The 20272-nt window shown below is 39.0% G+C and overlaps 1 protein-coding gene across 5 annotated transcripts in view; it reads left to right on the plus strand.

Annotated features, from left to right (window-relative positions):
- LOC106084428 (tyrosine-protein phosphatase Lar) overlaps positions 1-16600 on the plus strand; it is a 710785-nt gene extending 694185 nt beyond the window's left edge. For all 5 annotated transcript variants that reach the window (XM_059365346.1, XM_059365348.1, XM_059365350.1 and 2 more), the window contains 5 exons: positions 7869-8008; positions 8075-11410; positions 11471-11581; positions 14490-14795; positions 14861-16600. In XM_059365346.1, the coding sequence (XP_059221329.1) occupies positions 7869-8008; positions 8075-11410; positions 11471-11581; positions 14490-14795; positions 14861-14929 (3962 nt within the window). In that variant the 3' untranslated portion in view covers positions 14930-16600. The remainder of the gene's footprint in view (positions 1-7868; positions 8009-8074; positions 11411-11470; positions 11582-14489; positions 14796-14860) is intronic.
- Positions 16601-20272: the final 3672 nt, after the last annotated feature.

Raw genomic sequence — 20272 nt, forward strand, 5'->3', positions numbered from 1 at the left:
AATTTGGCGCCCAACACGCAGAGTTTATGACATTTTTTCATAATAATCAAATTTGATGAATACATTTAAAACCTTTGTTAAAATATCTCCAAATGGTAAATAAAACTTGGCGCCCAACGGGTGTCCTTGGAGATTTTAATATATCCAAATATTTTATTTTAATTATAATTTTTATAAAAATTAATAAAATTGAAACATTTGATACTGAATTCAGGTTTTTGTATAAATTTGTTAGTAAAGATTGAAACAACAATTTGGCGCCCTCTTTTTATACCCTCCACCATAAGATGGGGGGTATACTAATTTCGTCATTCTGTTTGTAACTACTCGAAATATTCGTCTGAGACCCCATAAAGTATATATATTCTTGATCGTCGTGAAATTTTATGTCGATCTAGCCATGTCCGTCCGTCTGTCCGTCCGTCCGTCCGTCCGTCCGTCCGTCTGTCTGTCGAAAGCACGCTAACTTCCGAAGGAGTAAAGCTAGGCGCTTGAAATTTTGCACAAATACTTCTTATTAGTGTAGGTCGGTTGGTATTGCAAATGGGCCATATCGGTCCATGTTTTGATATAGCTGCCTTATAAACCGATCTTGGGTCTTGACTACTTGAGCCTCTAGAGTGCGCACTTCTTATCCAATTGGGATGAAATTTTGCACGACGTGTTTTGTTATGACATCCAACAACTGTGCCAAGTATGGTTCAAATCGGTCCATAACCTGATATAGCTGCCATATAAACCGATCTTGGATCTTGACTTCTTGAGCCTTTAGCGTGCGCAATTCTTATCCGATTGGGATGAAATTTTGCACCAAGTGTTTTGTTATGACATCCAACAACTGTGCCAAGTATGGTTGAAATCGGTCCATAACCTGATATAGCTGCCATATAAACCGATCTTGGGTCTTGACTTCTTGAGCCTCTAGAGTGCGCAATTCTCATCCGATTGGGATGAAATTTTGCACGACGTGTTTTGTTATTATATCAAACAACTGTGCCAAGTATGGTTCAAATCGGTCCATAACCTGATATAGCTGCCATATAAATCGATCTTGGGTCTTGACTTCTTGAGCCTCTAGAGTGCGCAATTCTCATCCGATTGGGATGAAATTTCGCACGACGTATTTTGTTATTATATCCAACAACTGTGCCAAGTATGGTTCAAATCGTTCCATAACCTGATATAGCTGCCATATAAACCGATTTTGGGTCTTGACTTCTTGAGCCTCTAGAGGGCGCAATTCCTATCCGATTTGAATGAGTTTTGGCACGTAATATTTTGTTATGATGTCCAACAACTGTGCCAAATATGGTTCAAATCGGTTCATAACCTGATATAGCTGCCATATAAACCGATCTGGGATCTTGACTTCTTGAGCCTCTAGAGGTCGCAATTGTTATCCGATTTGCCTGAAATTTTGAACGACGGATTCTTTCATGACCATCAACATACGTGTTTATTATGGTCTGAATCGGTCCATAGCCCGATACAGCTCCCATATAAATCGATCTCTCTATTTTACTTCTTGAGCCCACAAAGGGCGCAATTCTTATTCGAATTGGCTGACATTTTACACAGATCTCCAACATATAATTTAATTGTGGTCCAAACCGGACCATATCTTGATATCGCTCTAATAGCAGAGCAAATCTTTTCTTATATCCTTTTTTTGCCTAAGAAGAGATGCCGGGAAAAGAACTCGACATATGCGATCCATGGTGGAGGGTATATAAGATTCGGCCCGGCCGAACTTAGCACGCTTTTACTTGTTATTATTTTCTTATTATAATTGTACTAAGAGAATTAATAAGATAAATTCAGGCAAACACGGCTTAAATACAAAATGTTTGGAATTTTTAATTGAAGAAAAATAATAAGAAGAAACGACTTCCGCGATTTTAAATCTGGCTATTAAATCAACACATTTTTGTCTAACCTACATAGTCAACTGCGACAGACCGTTGGATTAAATTTCATTGACAATCCGCAATTGAACGCACTTTGACATTTTGTGTATTGAGATTGCTTTAAAAATCCTCATACCTTACAAATGTTAACACCATGTAATTTAGACAAGTCCTTAAGGAAACAAAAACCTTAAAAAGAACTTTTTCGAGTTGCAGTGGAAACAGTGTGTTATGTTCTATCTTTCGTCTGCTTGGTTCTGCTGAATATCCAGATCGATCCATGAACTCTGCGACTAAGGTGGGGTGCGTCCAGAGAGATTTAGATCTAAGTCAAGTGGGTCTGGCTGAGCAGTTAAATAGGTGACACACGTCGGCATCTATCATTGCTCTGTATGAGTTAAGGCGACTGCATCTGCCGGATCGTAATTGATCCGAAACTACTTTGGTTTGTCGGGGGAGGTCAATTTCTTCAGATCCAAGGACCACATTCACCCAGTAGCTGTTCACCGCATCTGCAACCGTGTCTGCTTGAATGTTGTCCAGAGCCGCTTGAATGTTGTCCAGATCCGCTTAATATGCCGCTTGAGTTAGATGTTCTCTCTTGTAGCGCTGTACCTCTCGTTCTAGATCATGAAGATCCATCTAGGGTGGTGGATACCTAACCACAAGATGATGTTTTGGTTGGTCCTTGCGATAACAACCCAGAAGGTATTGCTTGGGTAGGATCTTTGTCTCCTGATGGAGATGGTCCACTTGAGAACTGAGAAAACGGCCCGTCGCAGTTTAAAGAGCGGCATTCTGAAAGATTTGTTTATTAGTTGACTGCTTGTCACAGAGCTGACTAGACCACTCTGGCGCCGCATAACTTACCACTGACCGGTCAAATGCTTTGTACGTGGTCAACAAGGTTTCCTTGTTAGCACCCCAAGTGCTACAGGCAAGTGATTTGTGAACATTGTCTCTACTTCTGACCTTATCGCAAATTGCACTGGCATGTGAAGAGTATGTGTACGAGCTGCCAAAAGTGACACCAAGTATTTTGGAACACTTGGTGGTCGGAATCGTTTCTCCATCGCCAGCACAATCTGCTCGTTATTCTTACTTTACCTTAATTGGCTATGACAGAACATTTGGTTCACTAGCCGAACGTAGAATAGCGTTCCAAGCGCCTCGATCTTCTGCGCTCATTCTAAAGCCTCTGACACCAAGTTTCGAGGTGTCTCCCACCACTCAAACTTTCCATCGGGCTTTTGGTCTTCCCGGTTTGCGTGTACCATCATGTTTGCCTTCAAAAGACTTCTTTGCTGGAACTTCTTCAGAATGGACAACATGACCTAGCCAACGCAGCCGTTGTATTTTGATACGTGTAACTATGCTATCGTCGTCATACAGCTCGTGATTCATACGACTGCGCTCATTCTAAAATCTCTGACACCAAGTTTCGAGGTGTCTCCCACCACTCGATCTTTCCATTGGGCTTTTGGACTACCCGGTTTGGGTGTACCATCATGTTTGCCTTCAAAGGACTTCTTTGCTGAAACTTCTTCATCCATTCTGATAACATGACCTAGCCAACGCAGCCGTTCTAAGCTGCTTACTTAGTCCAAGGTAGCATCTGTTTACCAGTATAATTCCTCGCTTTATCTCAAAACTGGTGTCATTCGTTTCGGTTAAGGCGGTGCCGGGGTAGATAAATGTATTGTCTATCTGAAAGTTGTATATATCTCTCAATTCCACAAACGACTGGCGACCACACACAGATAATTCGTAACCCATCGTTTCAGGCCTGGGTGGAGGGATCTGCAGGCGATGTCCTCAAATAGTTTAGCATGGCTCATCGTGTCGAATACTTTCGATAGTTCCAGTGCCACGAAGACGGTTCTATGACACGGCTTGGGCTGATTGAAGCCACACCAAATGTGTGCGTTGATGACATACTATGCTTGTGCTATGTAGTCGTCCAAATCAATACTGATGCTCCAATGAGGCGCGGGAGGAGTAGTCCCTCCAGCGTCTAGTCTAGTGGTGGAAGGAGGCTGATCGGTCTGCACGACTCCCCCTTACTCGGGCCCATCTTCCAGACATCGGCCACAAAGACATGCTGAGGAAAGTTTCGGGTACGCGACTCCTGGTAAATGCAGATTCTTCAGTATCAGTGTAGAGAATACGTGGGCAGCATACACATCCGCACATTAATTCCTATGTGCGCTGTCATAAGCAAAACATACAGACGCACACGTACAGTGTAAACAACTTCGTGTTGCTTCGTTCGTTGACTCTATTGTAAAGATTTTTCAATTAGTTGATGTTTGATGATACTTACACAAACACAGTTTGGTCTTTTCAATAGTGGTAGTGTAGCCACCACTGGTGGTGGAAGAAGGGAGATCGGTCTGTACGGCTCCCCCTATTCCGGTTCCTTTCCAGGTTCAGTAGCGGCTTTGGCTTTGCCCATCTTCCAGACATCGGCCACAAAGACAAGTTGAGGACAGTTGTCGGGTACGCGAATCTAGGTAAATCCAGATTTTTCAGCATCAGTGTAGAGCAGCATACACATCCGCACATAAATTCCTATGCGCGCGGGCAGATGCACACGTACAGTGTAGACAATTTCGTGTTGCTTCCTTTGGCTGACTCTATTGCAAAGCTTTTTCATTTAGTTGATGTTTGATGATACTCACACAAACACAGTTTGGTCTTTTCAATAGTGGTAGTGTGCCTAACACTGGTGTAGAGGTTCTATCGGGGCCCAACACCTTGGTCGACGTGCCTTAACGGGTTAACATTCGTAACTTCGTCCACGGTAAATTGTGATGGCTGTCCATCGGCTCGGGAACCACGGATATAACGAATTGACGGTTGCACCATCTCGCGCCTCTCTTCGCGTCAGTCACAGTTAGGTTAGGTTGAATGGGTTGCCCACCATAGGTGAGTTCACTCGGAGGCCAGTGATACCCTAGAAGAAAAGAGAAGAAAAAGAAAATATGAGACATCGGACTATATCCAGAGGCTATAAACGAACAAGAGAAACTGGAAGAATGAACGATCAGAGCGGGGGCGTGAAACGACTATCCCTCATGCCAGCACGTATGTACTTGCCTTCGCCGGATCTTTTCGTATGATCTGTCGGAACCATACCGTTCTGTTGACAAATCTCAGGAGACCTCCAAAGTTACATCCGCAACATCACCCACATCGCAGAAGAACCGCCTCCCCAAAAAAGAGAGCCTGCGTCCCTGCAGAAAAAATCTCTTGCGCTACTGTAATGGTACAAATCTCTGCCTGAAAATCATACACTCGTCCGACTAGTGGCCTTATAAACCCATCTTTAGATTTAACTTCTTGAGGCGCAATTACCACCCGATTTGGCTAAAATTTTTCAAGTAAAGTTTTGCTATGGCTTCCAACAGCCGTTCTAAGAATGGTCCAAATAGGTTTATCACCTGATATAGCTCCAATATGAACCGATCGCCATATTTGACTTCTTGAGCCTCTAGAGGACGCACTTATTTGGCTGAAAATTTAAACGTGGTATTTTGACTTCTAACAGTCATGACATGTATGGTCCATCTGTATCTGTACATGTATCTCCTATATATTTCAAAACGTTCTTCAAAGTACGTGTCAAATGCAATCCGTGGTGGAGGGTATGTAAGATTCGGCCAGAACGAACATAATGCTCTTTACGTTTTTCTAATATTGGCGCCAGGATTTTAACCTAGGCGTTAGGAGTCATAGGCGGGCATGCTTACCACTGCGTAACAGTGGCCTCCTATGTATCGTTTCATGACAGCTATAACACAACACACGCCCGGCCCAGTGCTTTTCTGGATCCGTAGATGTTGTAGACATGCCTACAGGTCAAACGCTGACCCTTAGCATTGAACGGAATATAATTTCAATACGTCTTCCATACCAATGAGTACCAACAGGTATTTACCCGGTAAATTGGGTAAATACCTCGGTATTTTATATATTTATACCCAAAAGCTGGGTATTTATAATTTTGCAGATATCTTGGGTATAAAAATATTTTCCAAACAATTTTTGATGATTTCGTATTCTTGGTATATAAACCTGATCTTCTGACCTCATAAAATGGGATTTTAGTTAGATATAGCCGCTATTTTTCATTATTGATTGGAATATATTTTTAAGCCCAAAATATCGGCAAAATTATAAATACCCAAAAAGGGTATTTATTGGGTAAATTTACCGGTAGAAAACCATCTCTAATCATTAGTAGGGGATTAACCACCGCTGAAAATTTTTCTGATGTTCATGCCGGGACTTAAACCCAGGCGATCGGCGCCATAGGCGGACATGCTATAGTAGGCAGCGAGTAGACAGGTGCTGCAGTGGGCAAAGTGGCGAGCAGGTAGGTTAATAAAGTACTGGGACGCTCTGCGCTTCAGTGGAGTCTGTGGCTGGATTATTCGGGTACAACACTGGATTCCTATATAGAAATAGCTCTACTCAACGAAAATTCCAAAATTTTGTAAATGATGGATATTGCAATGAGCAACCAGTTACTCATGTGGCAAATAAAAACCTTTCAATACTATAGAGAGAGAGAGTGGTTCAGTGTAACCCTGGCTACTATGTACTGCCATTGAGACGTTTTGTGACTCGATTACATGGTGAACTTGAGATCAGAAGACAGAAGAATAAGCAGGCACTGGGGGCATTTGAATATCCATTGCACAGAGCTGATGTCACTTTTATACTCCCAAGTATAACTGGCGCCCAACGTTAATATAAAAAAGATATGTTCCTTAATTCTGACATCAAGTTTATGAAACGAGTTCCCACTATACCAATGTGGCTGAAGATATTGAAGCAAAATTGTGGAAAAGTTTCCGCTGTATTCAATAAGGATTTAACTTGTTGGACCCAAGACCCATTTTGAAACTGGCGCCCAACATAGGTATATATTTTCGCAAAATATTGTTAAACATAATATAGGCAATGCAATCAATATAAACATAGGTATATAAATATAAAATGGCACCAACATTTAACTAAATTCTGGTATTCTAAAAGGTCATGGAGGTTAATCTCAAGCTTATAAGACATTAGCTTTTAATTTTTATACATATGACCTCATAATTTTTGCTGGATTCCACTTACACTTAAACAAATTTCTTTCCCAAATTGTTTTTTTTATTCCCAAACTACAAAATCTATAAATCCTCACATATTTTTCCCCTAGTAATTAATATGCACACAGTTTTTTGAAAAATCCATAAATTTTTTTAGAGTATCTAAGTCTTATAAATGTATGAAAAAAATATTTAAATATTTTTGAAAATATTTTTTCCATTATAAGAAAAGAACCAACTATCACAAAAAAATATTTTCTTTCTTTTATCTACTCCCCTCAAAGCATCAAAAGAGTAATTTTTCTATACATAAATATAGGAAAAAATAATTATCTTTTATTTTTTGCATAAAAAGAAAACTTTTTTACACTAACTTTGAAATAATCAACTTCTAAGCAAACCCAATTTTTGAATGCTTTAAAATAAAGGAGAAAAAAAGTTTTTGAGAAAAACCTCTTTTTTGTTACGTTAGTAAAAAAATGCATTATTTATACTTTATAGTTGAAATGGTAATGTGATAATGTTTTTGTTTTATACAATTACTTTTTCTCGGAAGATCTTCTACAATAGTTAGTTGTAAAATTCTCTTAAGAAATATTTATGAAAATAGGTACAATTATTGTACAATTCAACATAACCTTCTACAAATAACCCCAACCTATACATAGAAAATTGGATATCTACACTCGACTTAAGTCTTATTAACTATTTTTATATCTATATCCTTAAAGTATTTCAATATAAGTACAATTAGATATAAGATATATTTTTTATATAGTATTTGTATATGTCTAAGATTATAAAGTCTCTGCTTCTTTTATATGTGGTAGTAATACGAACTTCTCTCGTGTCCCTTTAGTGCCTGGAGATCCTCAAGAAGTTAAGGCTACTCCGTTAAATTCTACATCCATACATGTCAGTTGGAAACCACCATTGGAAAAAGATCGTAACGGCATTATCAGAGGCTATCATATTCATGTGCAGGAAGTAAGAGATGAGGTAAGCTTAGCAAATTGATCCCCACATCAAAAAAAAACTCAATTTTTAACTTATTTTCGTTTCCAGGGGAAAGGCTTCCTCAATGAACCTCTTAAGTATGATGTCGTTGATGCCCTGGAGTATAATGTCACCGATTTGCAACCCGATACTAAATATTCCATTCAAGTGGCCGCTTTGACCCGCAAAGGTGATGGTGATCGTAGTCCTGCCGTTATAGTCAAAACTCCTGGTGGTGTACCTGTGCGGCCTACTGTTAGTCTCAAGATAATGGAACGTGATCCCACGGTCTCCATTGAACTGGAATGGGAGAGACCTGCTCAAACCTATGGAGAACTAAGGGGATATCGCCTGAAGTGGGGCATTAAGGACCAAACTCTCAAAGAGATGCTTATGGGGCCTCATGAAACCAAGAAACCCTTTAAGGATCTAGAACGAGGCGTTGAATATGAATTCCGTGTGGCCGGCAGCAATCACATAGGCATTGGCCAAGAAACAGTCAAAATCTTCCAAACACCCGAAGGTGTGCCCAGTGGTCCACCCTCGAACATCACCATACGCTTCCAAACTCCCGATGTGGTATGCGTCACCTGGGAGCCCCCAATTCGGGAGCATCGTAATGGCATTATAACCCGTTTTGATGTGCAATTCCATAAGAAAATCGATCACGGTCTAGGCTCTGAACGTAATATGACCCTACGCAAAGTTGTTTTCACCAATCTGGAAGAGAATACCGAATATATTTTCCGAATTCGAGCCTACACCAAACAGGGTGCCGGACCCTTCAGTGAGAAAATCCTTATCGAAACCGAAAGAGATATGGGTCGTGCACCTATGTCTGTTCAGGCTGTGGCTACTTCAGAGCAAACTGCTGAAATTTGGTGGGAACCGGTTCCCTCGCGAGGAAAACTCTTAGGCTACAAGATTTTCTATACCATGGCAGCTGTGGATGATATGGATGAGTGGCAAAGCAAAACTGTGGGGCTAACGGAATCTGCAGATTTGGTAAATTTGGAAAAGTTTGCCCAATACTCCGTAGCCATAGCAGCCAGATTTAAATCCGGCCTGGGCCGCCTTAGTGAAAAGGTCAATGTCAAAATCAAGCCCGAGGATGTGCCTTTGAATTTGAGGGCTCATGATGTCACCACCCATTCCATGACTCTCAGCTGGTCGCCGCCCATAAGATTGAACCCTGTTAGCTATAAGATCTCCTATGATGCCATGAAGGTGTTTGTAGACTCGCAAGGCTTCTCCCAAACTCAAATTGTTCAAAAACGTGACATCATACTAAAGGCCTACGCCAAGAGCCATACCATCAATGAGCTGAGTCCCTTCACCACCTATAATGTTAATGTGAGTGCCATGCCCAGTGATTATTCCTATCGCCCGCCCACTAAAATCACTGTCACCACCCAAATGGCTGCTCCTCAGCCCATGGTGAAACCTGACTTCTATGGTGTGGTCAATGGTGAAGAGATTTTGGTTATTTTGCCTCAGGCTTCCGAGGAATATGGCCCCATTTCTCATTACTATTTGGTGGTGGTGCCTGAGGATAAGTCTAATTTGCACAAGAATCCTGATCAGTTTCTCACCGAAGACCTCATTCCCGGCAGGAATAAGCCCGAAAGGCCCAATGCTCCGTATATAGCGGCGAAATTTCCTCAGCGATCAATACCCTTTACCTTCCACTTGGGCTCCGGTGATGACTATCACAACTTCACCAATCGCAAACTGGAACGTGAGAAACGCTATCGCATTTTTGTACGCGCAGTGGTGGATACTCCACAAAAACATTTGTACACTTCCAGCCCTTTCTCCGAATTCCTCTCCTTGGACATGAGAGAAGCTCCTCCCGGTGAAAGGCCCCACAGACCCGATCCCAACTGGCCCTCAGAGCCTGAGGTCTCTGTGAATCGCAACAAAGCAGAACCTGGTATGATGTGGGTAATCCTACCGGTGCTGGCCGCCCTCATCTTGTCCGCCACGTTTATTGTAATCTATGTGATAAAGCATCGGAGACAACCTTGTAAGACACCGGACCAAGCTGCGGTTACTAGACCTCTGATGGCAGCCGATTTAGGAGCCGGACCCACACCCAGCGATCCCGTTGATATGAGACGCCTGAACTTCCAAACTCCTGGCATGATTTCTCATCCTCCCATACCCATCTCTGAATTCGCCAATCATGTTGAGCGCCTTAAAGCGAACGACAATCAGAAATTCTCTCAGGAATACGAAAGCATAGAGCCGGGCCAACAATTCACCTGGGATAACTCCAACTATGAATACAACAAGCCCAAGAATCGTTATGCCAATGTTACCGCCTACGATCATTCTCGTGTCATTCTACCCCTTATGGATGGTGTGGTAGGTTCAGATTACATTAATGCCAATTACTGCGACGGCTATCGCAAGCATAATGCATATGTGGCCACCCAAGGTCCTCTGCAGGATACCATATCGGACTTTTGGCGCATGTGCTGGGAATTGAAGACGACTACGATTGTAATGATGACACGTTTGGAAGAGAGAACCCGCATTAAATGTGACCAGTACTGGCCCACCAGAGGTACTGAAACCTATGGTCAAATGTTTGTCACCATCACCGAAACCCAGGAATTGGCCACCTACAGTATACGAACCTTCCAATTGTGTCGTCAGGGCTTCAATGAACGTCGCGAGCTTAAGCAACTACAGTTCACCGCCTGGCCCGATCATGGTGTACCCGATCATCCGGCACCTTTCCTACAATTCTTGCGCAGATGTCGTGCTTTGACTCCACCCGATTCGGGACCCGTTGTCGTCCATTGTTCCGCTGGTGTGGGACGTACAGGTTGTTACATAGTCATTGACTCCATGTTGGAACGCATGAAGCATGAGAAGATAGTGGACATTTATGGCCATGTCACTTGCCTGCGAGCCCAACGCAATTATATGGTCCAAACCGAAGATCAGTACATCTTCATACACGATGCCATTTTGGAGGCCATCATATGTGGTCACACTGAAGTGCCAGCCCGCAACCTTCACACCCACTTACAGAAACTTTTGACCACAGAGCCTGGAGAGAGTATTACCGGCATGGAAATTGAATTTAAGAAACTGTCCAATGTCAAAGTAGACTCTTCGAAGTTTGTTACGGCCAATTTGCCCTGTAATAAGCACAAAAATCGTCTGGTCCATATATTACCGTATGAATCTTCACGTGTCTATTTGACCCCCATACACGGTGTTGAGGGTAGCGATTATATAAATGCCAGTTTTATAGAAGGATATCGCTATCGTTCGGCCTATATTGCAGCTCAAGGTCCTTTGCAGGACACTGCTGAAGATTTCTGGAGAATGTTATGGGAACATAATTCCACCATTGTGGTGATGTTAACAAAACTTAAGGAAATGGGCAGGGTATGTGTGTTGAGAAGATGATAAAAAGTTGAGAATAATATTTGGATTTCTCAATTTCAGGAAAAGTGCTATCAGTATTGGCCTCATGAACGTTCGGTGCGCTATCAATATTATGTGGTTGATCCAATTGCCGAATACAATATGCCGCAGTATAAATTAAGAGAATTTAAGGTAAGTTAAAAAGAGGAAGGAAAATAACAAGAACACTTTTAGGTATGAAAGAGCAAACCTATTATCAGCAAACTTCCACACTCTTAGTTGTAAGTGTAACTGAGATCTTATTCCAAGATCTACAGTAATGATGGATGAAATGTTACTGCTCGCATTATATCAGAGCATCGAATATCTCAGTTGTAGTTTCACACCGCGGGTAGCGGAACTCGTGATATAACTCGTCCATCAAATCTTAAGGATCCTAAGCTCATATTCTTCGAACCTAGTTTTTTGCATTAACTGCGATTTGAAGCCTACCGACGGAACACATGATGACCTCAAATGCGTGCCATGTATATTTGGACTAAGCGGCTAGGGCGAACTCACGGGAATAAAGGCAATCTTGCCAGCAATTCAGAGCGATGATCGTTTGAACTTGCGTGGTTAATGCAAATACGTTTAGAAGGATTTGATCATACATACAGGGTGGCTGATGAATATTGCTACAATGATGAATATTGCTACATTTTTTTTTCGGTGTATGGAATACATTTTTCTTTTATTCATGTTAAATTAAATTATTAAATTAATTATTAAATTATTATTAATTAAATTAATTAATTAATTAATTAAATTAATTATTAAATTATTATTATTAAATAGAAAAAAAGTTATTACATTTTTTTTTGGTAGCGGCTTTCATCAGCCACCCTGTAGAACCAATGATGGATCCGCTGCTGAGGAGTTTGCTTGAGTCCTTTAAGATCAGTGCATAAGCGGATTACCTGTTCATGCTAGTTGACGGAAATTCCAGACTTGCGCTAGTAACTCGCGGTAAGCAGGCCAAAGGTATTGCACGCGAATGAAGTAATTGTGTTGGTGCTGATGTGGCGGAGGACAAAACAGTAACAATTTGGGGTATTATATCCGGTACTGTTTAGCATCTACCAAATCTTTATTCCATCCACTGTCGACGACTTTGGGCTCATTTCATAAGCATCCACATTGAAATTTTCCTATCACCCACCAACTCCAATTAGCTTAATGCGCCCGACGTCACGGCGTCACTACTGTAGGTAGAAGTTTTTACATGGGTTCTATGTATAACATGATCTGCGGATCTGCACTGGCAAATGCAAATTTTGCCCATGAACATTCCACTTATACGCACTGGCGGATGTATAAAAAAGTCACAAGCCAAAAAATTACCACCTTACAGGAAGTGCGATCAATCGGGAAAGGCGTCGCAATAACACCAAATGCTGACGAACTATACTATAGTTGCCATGACACGAGGCATGAATTTGGCTGTGGATTTCTGGTTAGTCGTAAACCAGAACACCTTGTCTCCAACTTTACTCCAGTGGATGAGAGGCTAGCAACAATCCGCATGAAAGCCAAATTTTTCATCATCTGCGTTTTTTATGCCCATGCCCCGACCGTAGACAAAGATGAGCAGACCAAAGATATTTTCTACGAGCGCATAGAGAAATAATACGACCGCTAAAAAGATAGGGAAGGAAAATTTGTATGCCCAAAAAATGTAGCCTCCACGCGATACCGTCCAATGGTGGATTGAGAGTGAACGAATAGAGATGTAAAGAAATCAGAATGAAGTCAGGAAACTTTACCAAGAATCAAACATCGAACCGAATGCTTTGGTGCAGGCACATCCTCCTGCAACGTCAAAAAAGAAAATCTGGTAAATAATACAGCTAGTGTGCTTGGGATATGGAAAGAACATTTTTTCCAGCTGCAAGTATCCGATAATGGCGAGGAAGAATTTTTTAGAATATTTACCCGACTAAAGAACAACAAAGCAGCAGGCGCCGATGGGTTGCCTGCTAAACTATTTAAAATCGAAAACGGTATGCATCTGATAAGGCGTATGGATCAGCTTGTCTGCGCGATCAGGCTAGAAGAACGCATACCCGATAATTGGAAACTCAGCATACTATGTCCCGCACACAAGAATGGAGACAAAACACAATGTGCCAACTACAGAGGAATAAATCCCCTCCCCATCACATATCATCAGTACGTCCAAGAGAATTTTGTATGTGATGGGGAAGAGATTTATTCCTCTGTAGTTGGCACACGGTGTTTTGTTCTCTTTAGACCTGCTAAGAACCTGATAGACAAGATATTTATGCTGCGCATAACACCACTTTGCGTTTGCATTTATGGACCAGTTTGCATTGATGAAAAATATCGGAGTCGTATAACCACGAACTGTACACCAGAAAAGTTTATACCAAACATTGGGATCGGTTGGGATTGTAAATGGGCCAAATCGGTCCATGTTTTGATATACTTCCAACAACTGTACTAAGTATTGTCAAAATCGGTGCATAACCCGATATAGCTGTCATATAAACCGATCATGGGTCTTAACTTCTTCAGCTTTTAGAGTGCGCAATTCTTATCGGATTTAGCTTTAATTTTGCACTTGGTGTTTTGGTATCACTTCCAACAACTGTGCTAAGTATGGTGCAAATTGGTTCGTAACCTGTTATAGCAGCCATATAAACCGATCTGGGATCTTGACTTCTTAATCCTCTAGAGGGCGCAATTCTCTTCCGATTTGGCAGAAACTTTATACAACGACTTCTCCCATGACCTTCAACATACGTGTCCAATATGGTCTGAATCGATCATAGCTTGATAGAGCTCTCATATGAACCGATCTTCGATTTTGCTTTTTGAGCCCCTACAAAGCACAATTCTTATCTGAATGGACTGAAATGTTACACAATGACTTCTACAATGTTTAGCATTGATATACATAGCTCCAATACCATAACAGTTCTTATTCATTATTCTTTGTTTGCTTTAAAAGAGATACCGCGCATAAAACTCGACAAATGCGATCCATGGCTCTTACTTGTTATTTGTTATAATTATAAAATCTTTTTTCTCTTTTTAGGTAACCGATGCCCGCGATGGATCTTCCCGCACTGTGCGACAATTCCAATTCATCGATTGGCCCGAACAGGGAGTACCCAAATCGGGTGAGGGCTTTATCGATTTCATTGGCCAAGTCCACAAGACCAAAGAACAATTTGGCCAAGATGGACCCATAACTGTGCATTGTAGTGCTGGTGTGGGACGTTCAGGTGTTTTCATTACTTTGAGTATTGTATTGGAGCGCATGCAATATGAGGGTGTTCTGGATGTATTCCAAACTGTGCGCATATTAAGGGCTCAGCGTCCAGCTATGGTGCAGACTGAGGTTAGTTTATATTATAATAATCATTTAATAGTGGGTTTACTAATGCTTTTGTGCTTTATTTACAGGATCAATATCATTTTTGTTATCGTGCTGCTTTGGAATATTTGGGGTCATTTGATAATTATACCAATTAGTTGAAGTAGAAAACATTATCTGTATAACAGATTGTTTTTTAGCAGAGGCCTAATCTGCTAATTTAAATTCCCTTAACCCCACAAAGCTCTGGAAATAGGAGCTGAAATTGAGAAAAATGTTTAACAAAATTTTAAGCATATTGCATGAAAAGAATATTTTTGGCATTTTGTGTTATAGGAACCATGTTTGTGAAGAAAACAGCAGTGATGTGAAAAAAACATTGATATGCAAAGATGTATGAAAGTGTTTGGTAGACAAATCGCATAGGACAAAGATTAAAGGGATTTGTAAGGTTTTTAGACTTTTAGTTACATTGTAAGAACTTTTAGTTTTTTTTTTTGCAGTTCAGCAATTTTTTTTCCAGGTCATTTGTTTTTTGTGCTTCTATTTAAGTTTAGAATATATACTGCCATAATTATTTCAGGTGATGCTATTAACATATCCTTAGGCGTAAATTTGAGTAAAAAAGATATTCTAAAATGGTTTTAGGTATAAACATTTATGATTTTCCTTAAAATTAGGTTATAAGGCCTATGATGATGAAAAAAAGCGCATGCAAACATTTTTAATATTTTTTTTAATTTTTAGTTCATAATTTTAAAACTTAAAATTATAGTATTAACCATTTTAAAATAATTATTTATAATGATTTAATAGATTTAATAAGAGTTAAATATGACACATTCATGAAGTACTATTTTACACCTTACTACGACCCAATTGATGAAAACAGTTGCTTGTAAAAACGTACATTTTAAGTTTTGGTCCAACGAAGTTTTAAAGGAATTGAAGTTTTAAATCGTACATTGAGGATACGACAGAACAAATTGAATACTCAGAAACACAAAACTCCAGCTTTTATACTGAGATGAGAGTTTAAGTTTTGTTTCACTTCACAACATGTACAACTATTTTTCTTTTTAGTTGAATGATGGGAAAGTTAAAAATGCAGTAAATGGACTTGTTTGAGGAGACCAAGAAGAGTTCAAATAAATGTTTCCACGATTCTTTATTTTCAGATATAATCAAACAAATGTTTGAAGTTTTTAAAGCTGATTGACAACAAGCAAGCCATTTTAAAGAATTTCCCCAAATTTGAATTTTTTAATTTTTTTTTTTATATATTTAGTTCTGAACATTATAAAAATTATGCTGTGTTGGGCCTTAATGCTTTTACGATTATAATAAACGCATTGTTATACTAATAATAGGGTTTATTAAAGACTTAAGAAAAATCATTTCGTTACTTTAAAAAATGAGAAGGTGAATTGAGGGAGCAAAAAAGGAGACACGCATGATAAAACACAGAATTGTCAAATTGCCATATTTTTGTTATTTCAATTGCCAGATTTGAACCGACTGTACGTCTCATTTAGTAAAAAACTTTATTCTTCATTTTTGCACATCATCTTTCATCATTGTTGCAAAAAGAACGCTTCCACACGGAAAGCAATCACATTTTTGGAATATTTTTAGGAGCATAATGAATAAACTTTTGGCTGAAATTGATCGCTACCTACAATATTATTGTAACGACCCTAAATTAAACTTTTAACTTAAGGCATTACTATTTGTAGGCACATTGAAGTATGGCCATTTCCACTCATAATTTCCTTTTTGTCTTTTTCCTTAAGTCTTCTCCATAGCTGAGCAATATATGCTTATGAAACTTTTGCTTTGTGAAACCTTTAGAACATTAATCTACGGTAAAAGTATACTCTATTGTAGTAAAATAAAAGATGAATATGAGTAAGAATGCTTCGTTTGCAGCTAAACAATTTTCTCCTTTAATAGCAAATGTCATGTATACATCGGTATAAGAAGTTTATACCCGCGCTTGGTCTCCTCATTAAGCAAACTGGGAAATGTTGAAATTTTTCAAATTTTTATGCTAAATATTTCCTCTGGTGAAAGATTTTTAACTCAATGTTAAGTAAGAATGATTCGTTTGCAGCTAAACAATTTACTCCTTTAAATAGCTAACGTGATGTATACATCAGTATAAAAAGTTTATTCCTTCGGAAGATCAGTACGTAATCTAGGAAATTTTAAAAATTTTCTACTTTTTAAGTAAATTTTTCCTTTGAAAAAAGATTTTTAATTCCATATTAAGTAAGAAGGATTCGTTTGCAGTTAAACAATTTAGTCTTTCAATAGCTAATGTGGTGTATACATCGGTATAAGAAGTTTATTCCCGAGCGAGATCATTAAGCAAACTAGGAAATTTGGAAATTTTTCAACTTTTTAAGTTATATATTTCCTTTGGTGAAAGATTTTTAACCCAATACTAAGGATATTTCTCTTAAATGGTAGCATAACAAAATCTTAATTTTATGCATTTTTAATAAAAAAATGTTTTTATGACTATTAAAATGTCGTTGAAATTTAGGAAATTTTATTTGGGGAAGGAACAACATTGTAGCGTACTGTGGTAGCTTTATGTACCATCTAAACCAAAACGTGGACCTTTATCGACAATTTTGAAAAATTTCTGCGAAAACGATTTCCATCCACTGAAAACAGGGAAACAACCAATACAAGCTGAAATCTAGCATTAAGGAACATGTGGGCTACACCACAGTATGGTACCGTTATATGGGGGTAACGATAAAATCTGGACTAATTTTGAGGTTTTTTTTTCCATTCAGAACCCGAAATACCAATGTACAACCATTTTGGTTAGACGTTTTTGAAAAAAATATTGGGAGTTACAAAAATTGTGCACCTATAGTGACAATGTTTTTGTCAGAATACCTACAATCAAGCGGTACCCTTGTGTAGAAATGAAGTGAACTGATATGAAACATTTTTAATAACAAGGATCCTAGATGTATAATTAATGGTCTGATTTAAATATTACGGAACCTTGTTGTTGTTGTTGTAGCAGTGTGTTGTACACTGAGGCGGCAGCACTTGCCGATGAAGGACTTCATCGGGTCGATCCGGTACGTACAACAGGCTGCCTTGGGATTAATTGCGGAACCTTCATCTTTGAAGGCAAATCCGATTTTCCAGAAATTTTCTCACAAAGTCAAATTTAACCCCATCATTCTCCTTGCCTTACCAAATCTCGAAGATGTTGGCACCAATTAAAGCTCCAAATTTGTTTATAATCTTATGCTAACTAAAGGACCCGACTTTATTAAAAAAAATATTTTTTTGCTCAAGCAACTTGATAAAACGCACCTCTTGGAAACCCACCCAAACGGACATGCTTACCATTTGGAACAAGTTATTTGGAAGTCGAGTGCGAATCTGGCACTTAAATTTGGACTCAAATATCTGGAGGCCGACCCAAACTCCAAACGGACGTTCAGACAGACCGAAAACCACTCAAAAAGACTTGTCTGCCAATTAGGACCAATTGGAACCCAAATGAAAGACAATGTCTTCACCGATTTAAGCGCTAGCTTCAATCTTATGCTAAAGGAAGAAACAACGATTGTGTTTCATTTTATGGATAAAGCAACTTGGGGGAGTACCCCACCCAAACGGATATGCTTACCTATTGGGACAATATGGGTATCATATGAAAGGTATTTGGAAGTAGATTATGAATCTGATATAAAAAATTGGCCTCAATAATCCGAGGACCGCCCGACCCAAAAAAAATTCCATACATGCATGTGGACAGACCGAAAATCCCTTAAATGAACTTGTATGCCGATTAGAATTAAATAAAACACAAATGAAAAGATGCTGAGAGCAGCGTACTAACAAAACACACCGAGCAAACTAGTATGTATATAAAAGACCTTAAAAAACCTTAATTTTGTGTCTTACTATTAAACAAATCTTTTCAAGAATGTCAATCAATTGGTAAAGTTTAGGAAATTTGATTTCGGGGAAGAAACAACATTGTAGCTTACATTCATGTAGCATCTAAGCCAAAATGTAGACCCATATGGATAATTTTTTAAAAGTTTCTTCAAAAACGTTTTCCATCCACTGAAAACCGCAAAAATATCAAAATAACTTAAATCAAGCATTAACGAACATGTGGGCTGCACCACAGTATGGTACCGTTATATAGGGGTTACGATAAAATCTGAATTAATTTTGAGGTCGGCGTACTTATCATACACTCACCTTAGGGTGTAACAAAGCACACCGAACAGTGTATTGTAGTATGGTAAAGTAAAGGACCTTAAAAAGGTTTGACCTGAGAACTCACAAACCTTATTGAGATTTTCGCTATACCCAGAGAATTAAGTTTGCTGATATCATCATCACCCTTTTTATTATACTTTCAACTAAAAATGCAAAAAATGTTTGCTGCTTTAGCAACAAATTACTGCTGTCTCATTTTCAGCAGATTTTCTGTTGGTTTAGAAAACTTTTTTTCTGTTTTTACAAAAAAAATTCTCTGAGTGTACTAAGAATATTTCAGTGTCTGGTGTAATACATTGCAGAACCATTTTTATATATATGAAGGGTATAAGAACTGCAAAGCATTTTGGCTTTTGCTTCGTATTTTCACCCTGAGCTAGTACATCTACTCTAGCTTGGAATTTTCCAACATACCCAAAATGGTTCAACTGTGTCACCGAAAAAGACTGTCATAACAATTCACTAAAAAGATTAAGGAACTAGTTCCTAACAAAATGCTGCATAACAGGCTTTCCATAAACCAGTCATTTCAGGCTATTAACGAAGTCAAGAATAACAAGTGTAAGACAGGCAAAAATTACTAACAAACTATTTTTCAAGAATATCCTTATTAATAAAGGCAGATAGACATCTTTTGTAACAAAAAATGGTGTCGGATCAAGTTTAAGCTCAATGATATGAGACCTCCTTTTCATTTTGTTCGAGTTTGAATGGCGTGTCACATCTTTGTAGAGAAGTTTTACATGCCTAAAGACATCACCAATCTTGACAGTATTAGTTAGGCATGACTACATTGATGGTTTTGATGTTCTACCTAGTATTTTTCCCTCTACCTTGACAATTCATTGATTTACGAAATTTTCTTCCGATTTAATATCCTCTTTAGATCACTCAGATAGTTATAGAACCCCCTACTCAGTGCGATGTAAGTGAAACAGCATAACAGTGACCTGTTAAATTTGTTAAGGTTAAATTTATGGTTCGATTATGGATGGCAACCCAACTTCTGTTGCGTTACCAACGGCCAAATTTGTTACAGAAATTTTCATATTTACATGAAGTTACGTACTTTTTTAAAAATTTCTTAGTAACTGAACTTTAAAAATGCTGATATTGAATGAAATTGACAAAAATTTTCAACTTTATATTAATGTTTACTTCGTGGTTTTGTCTCCAGGCAACTCAACTGTAGTCGAGTTGCAATCCATAATCGAACCATTAGAAACGGCTTT

The sequence above is a fragment of the Stomoxys calcitrans genome, chromosome 3 (genome assembly GCF_963082655.1).
Source record: "Stomoxys calcitrans chromosome 3, idStoCalc2.1, whole genome shotgun sequence".
NCBI classification, from domain to species: Eukaryota; Metazoa; Arthropoda; class Insecta; order Diptera; family Muscidae; genus Stomoxys; species Stomoxys calcitrans.